Source organism: Loa loa (assembly GCF_000183805.2).
Source record: "Loa loa unplaced genomic scaffold supercont3.421, whole genome shotgun sequence".
In the NCBI taxonomy this organism is placed as follows: Eukaryota; Metazoa; Nematoda; class Chromadorea; order Rhabditida; family Onchocercidae; genus Loa; species Loa loa.
Genome location: NW_018108601.1, coordinates 20,435 through 26,280, shown reverse-complemented (window position 1 = coordinate 26,280; position 5,846 = coordinate 20,435). Strand labels below are relative to the sequence as shown.

General features: G+C 20.8%; 1 protein-coding gene across 1 annotated transcript in view; it reads right to left on the bottom strand.

Annotated features, from left to right (window-relative positions):
* Positions 1-2,747: 2,747 nt before the first annotated feature.
* The window catches only part of LOAG_11986 (hypothetical protein), a gene marked incomplete at both ends in the record, with an annotated part of 9,878 nt that continues 6,779 nt past the window's right edge, over positions 2,748-5,846 (bottom strand). The window contains 3 exons of the mRNA XM_020448458.1: positions 2,748-3,058; positions 3,320-3,442; positions 5,108-5,269. Of these exons, the coding sequence (XP_020301401.1) occupies positions 2,748-3,058; positions 3,320-3,442; positions 5,108-5,269 (596 nt within the window). The remainder of the gene's footprint in view (positions 3,059-3,319; positions 3,443-5,107; positions 5,270-5,846) is intronic.

The following is a 5,846-nucleotide window of genomic DNA, read 5'->3' as shown; positions in this document are numbered from 1 at the left end:
TTAATTTAATTTTGAAATTCAATTCTTTTATATTTATTTTACTTTTACTTTAGTTTATTTTATTTTGTTTGGTCCCTTTTGGGAATTTATTTTATCATTGTTGTATGAAAAATAAAAATTGGACGAATAGAAAGTCTCAGTTAGAGGAGCAATCGCTATTTTGCTGTCAATATCCAAAGTATATATTCTGAATATGTATGTTCACATACACATACACATTCACACATACACATACACACACATAATGTACACACCTACAGACACATACACACATATAAAACATAAACGCACATTACACAGACACATACAAGATGACATAAAAGACTGCTATGTCAGATAACGACGACAACATCAACCTTCGAAAAGCATTCCTTCAAATATTGCTCATTAATTCGCTTTTTTTTTTCCTTTTTAAAATTTAAGCAATAATATTTTGAAGCGTTAAAGGTTAAAGGTCAAAGATTATTTTAATGATCAAAGAGAGTCAAAGATAAACGTTATTTCAACGATATAAAAATATATGTAAAAAAATTGTTAATATATTTCATTCACAATGTTATGAAAATATTATATCATTATATGATATAGGTGGCATTTTATCATTTGCCAAATGATAATTTCATTGATGCATACGTAACGGTAATTTTCCGGATTTTCATCTTTCATATATTCATTCTCTTTCCGGATTCCATAGCTGTTCCTACTATTAAGAAAGAAAGTAATACATTTATTTATTTATTCAGTATAATGTTTCCTTCTATTTCGTTTTATTTATTTAACCTTATTTTCATGTTTATTTGTTTATTTACTTTTCTCTAATTAATTATTTGTTTTGTTACAATATTTTTAAAAGTATACTAAACGGAGAAAGTTTTATTTCTCTCTATGCTCCTTCTTCAAAAAAAAAAAAGAAATGAATGATTGAAATGTAAAGTGTTTGGTAAATTTACAATTTAAATATGAATTTTTACAAATATCCCAACCATTAAATAATTTAAAATTAGCCAACAATAATAATTATAATTTTAATTAACACTGATCCACTAATAACCTGAAACATATTTTGTTTTTTTTTTGTCACCCATTTTAATTTATATTTATTATAAAATAGTGTTAATAGTATTAAATTTTTGAAAGCAAAAATAAAAGAAATGATTGAATTAAATTTCAAAATAATTTAAAAAATTTCAGTTAAATGTGCCAGCAAAATTTGCATTTGTGGATGATTTTCCACGAATAAATACTAAAATACAAAAATATCGAATGCGACAAATGTTGGAAAATGATGAAGTACAATTGAAACCGTAAGATAATGAAATGATTTTTTGTTTTGTCACTTTTCCTTTTTTTTTTTGGAAATTAAGAATTTGTTAGAAATTTTTCTAATTCATATACATTGTCATTTTGTTTGTTTATTCTCTTTTTCGTTTCTTTTTTTTTTATTTTTTAAAATTTTTATTTGAATAGCAAAGAGAAAAAAGGAAAAATTTTCGAAAAAAAAAAGAATGAAGAAAAAGAAAATTTCTATACTTTTACATTGATACTATCTTTGTGAAATAATTGTTAACAGAAATACTTGAATAAAATATTTGTTGTAAAAATGCAAGGAATATCACTTTCACAACAAAAACAAAATTGAATTAAATATTGATAATATTTTAAGTAATTAAATTACATAACAAATTATTGATTTGTAACTGATTATGATCATTTTGGAAAATAAATGAAAAAATTCTTTAACTAAAACCCAATTAATTATGAGCAATAGATAAATGATGACTGATAATCATTTCAATACTATTCAAAACAACATAAATATGATTCGTTCTTTTTTTTTTCTTTGCTTTTTCATCATTAATAGAATTTAAAAGATATCTCGGGAATTCCGGAAATGGATCACTGCTGCTCTTTCAAAACATATTGTCTTTTTCATCACTGATATGATTCGCATCTTAAAAAATGTCGCAGAAATTCTAGAAATGGTTCACTGCTGCTCTTTCAAAACACATTATCTTTCTCATCATTGATATGATTCGTATCATAAAAGATATCTCGGGAATTCTGGGAATGGAGTACTGCTATTCTTTCGATAATAATGAAATATTAATGAAGATTTTAATACTGAATATAGTACAAAATATTCCATTTTCTATTACATAAAATAACAATCGATAATTGAATTTTTATTTTCAAATGAAAACTTGTGACACAAAAACAAAAAAATGCCAAATAATTCGACGATAAATGAAATTGTAACAGATGAATTGATTATATATAAAAAGGAAAAGAAATGAAAATTTCAATGAAAACTTCAGTTTTTCTTGTTTCTAATTTAAATAATTTCTTTGTTTCTTTTTAAATTAAAAATATTTGAAAAAGATTAATCTTTTTTTTTACCAATAATATCCCATTTTAACATTTATTCGTTCTTTTTTTTTGCTTTTTGTTTTTCTTTTTTTTGCAAAAAAATTAAATGAAAATTTAAGGGAAAGTTTAAAATGAAAGTTAAAATGAAAATTTAAAATGAAAAAGTTAAATGAAAATATTTTGTTTTCCTTTTTTTTTTCTAAAGTTCTAACTCAAACAATATTCACCTTTTCTTTTTTTTTTTGAGATTTTTATTAATAAAAGTTAATTTTTTGAAAGTTTCCTGTGAAAAAAAAAAGAAATTTTTAAAAATTAAATTTCCACAATTAAAAATTAATTTGCTCGTTTTATTTTATTTTTTTTTTCTTCAACAAATTATTTTATAACATTATGAAAGAAAGGGATAATAATAATAATAAAGCAATTGTATCATGTAATATTTTTAATTTGCGCAATGATTTAGCGCCTGATCCGGTCGTTTCTTTATGCCGAATTTTCCTCTCATTTTGATTTCGTGAATGTTTGATGTCCGAATATTCCATTGTTTCATTTAATTTAACATCAGCTAATGGTGAAATTTTGGTTGTTTTCAATGTTTGTCGCATTTTTGGATCAAAATTTTGCTGTTTTAGAGAATTTTGATTACTTTGATCAAATTCCATTGAATTGGATGACGATAACATAGAGTAATCTAGAAAAAAAAAAAAAAAAAAAAGGAAAAAGAAAACACTGTAATCAAATTTGAAATGAATTTTGAATTACAAATGAACAGAATGTTCTATTAAAATAAAATGTTAGCAAAACAAAATGAAAAAAACTTTAACTTCACAAATTCAATAATTTTAATTTGAATTTTTATTTTACAAAAAAAAAAGAAAAATTATACATTCATGAAAAAAATTTCTTTTTTTTTCCCCATTAACCGTATTTTTTAAATTATTCTAATTAATACCTTTTGTTGCAACTTTATGATTATCCATTCTGAATATTTGTAATGTTTCCGTAACATATTTTGCAGTACTGGTTTTAATAGAAGTTATTTCCATTCCGGATTCACCATCATAATCATTGGTATCTGAAAATGAAATATTTTCCGGTATCATCATCATTATTAACTTTTCTAAATACTCTAACATTTTCAATTAATTGTTTTTAATTATTTGTTGCATTTGTATTCAATGCCATTTTTGTTACTTACATACAATAAACATGCATAATAATACTGTTTTAAAAATTATTGAAATTACCTTTTTCATTAACTTATTATAATTAATTAACAATTTAATTAATTGAATTTTAATTTTTTATCTTTTGTAAAATAAAATCAGATTATTAGGAAAAAATTTTATTATTTTAAATAACAAAAAGAAAAAATGTAAAAGAAAAATGATATACAATACAAATTTTTTCTCGTTTTTCTTTTTTTAGTTTTTTTCTTACCCTTACAATAGTTGAATGTAAATTTTATTTCATCGTAATATGCAAATATCAATTTGCTGATAGTAAATTCTAATACTTGTGTGAGTAATGTTTGCTTATCACTTGCGAAAGCGAATTTTTTTTTTTCTTCTGATAAAAATATGGGGAAAAAAAAATTAAACAATAGTTAATATATGGAAAGAAATAAAGAAATCGTTAAAAAAAAAAAAGGAAAAAAAAACTATAATTATAAAATTTATCACAAAATGATTCGATGATTATCATTGAAAAATAATCATTTTAAACTTTCTACAATAATGCAATGGTACTTACCATTATTGTAATGATGTTTTTATAGTGATATTTAATCATGATAGAGTAATTAGCAAAATATATTTTCATATAATAATATTTGTTGAATAATAAAATAATCATTACAAATAGTAGTATTTATTTACAGCAAAATAATCATAACAACCTTGCCACAGTCATTTCCAGCATTTTTTTTTCTGGTTTTAATTTAATTAAAAATCTATTAATGTATGATTGGTTTGAACTACAGCCAAAATAATAATCCCAATGTTATATATATATATATATATTTGGAATAAGCGAGTGAAATCTAATTTTATAATTTACTGATTTTATCAAATTGAATTGATTAAAGTATCAAATTAAATTAGATTGAGCATTAAAGCTTTTATTAGTATTATAAAGAATATTATCAAGGATACATCAAAGATATAATTTATCGATTTCATCAAATTGAATTAATCAAAGTGACAAATTAAATTAAATTGAACATTAAAGTTTTTATTAACATTATAAAGAATTCCCAATCACCAAATTAATGCCATGTATGCGTATATATATATATGTGGCGGTAAAAGTTTTAAGACTATCATTTAAAGTATTAGATTTGCTTTATTTAAGAGTTAAATTTTATTTTTCATTATGACTGAAAACTATTTGCAATATTTCAATGATTAAAAATTTCGAAATAATATAATTAAAAGTTTCAGTGGAAAATACATTGTAATTTAACAAAATTAAAATTTATCCAAATGTGATCAAAAATATTTAATTTATAATAAATTTCAATTTTTATATATTTCAATTTTCCTTCCTTTTAAAATATTTTTGATTATTTTTTTACAAACAATTCTTCAACAATATTATCTTCCATTTATTAATTTCTTTTATCAATTTTTTATTTCTTATTTAATTTTTTAGACAAATAATTATTAATTTCAAGAAATATTTTTTTTAAATTTGAAATTATAAAAAAGAAAAAGCAAAAAAAAAATGTTTGCTGTCAAACCTGATGTTTCAATGTCATCGATAACTTCATCAAGTAACATTGAATCACCCGTTTTAAATGCATCATATAATTTGATCATATTTTGCGGATTGTTACAATTACTTTGACCATAACACCAACATCGAACACCACCGGATGATTTCTTGATACAACCTGATCGATCTAAAGAAAAAAAAAAAAAGAATGATATATCAAATATCATGTTATAATTATTAGATTAAAAAAAAAAAAGAGTATATGATTATTTTAATATATAAATTACAAAATTATAGATAAAATTTTTTCATCAATTTAATTAAAACTTCCAATCATACAATTACAATTTAGTAATGATAACATTGATAATAATATTAATAATATCGTAAATACAATATATGAATTTATATTAATATATGAATTTCTCGTGCAAGTAATGCCAATTTAATTTCAGTTTTTGTAATTTTTAAAAATCACTTAAAATTAACTACTTTTTAATCTTTCTTCAAAACACTTGATTACAGTTATTATTACTATTATTATTATTATTATTATCATTATTATTAGTATTATTATTAGTATTGTTATTATTATTATTATTGTTATTATTATTATTATTATTATTATTATTATTATTATTATTATTACTATTATTATTATTATTATTATTATTATTATTATTATTATTATTATTATTATTATTATTATTATTATTATTATTATTATTATTACTATTATTATTATTATTATTATTATTATTATT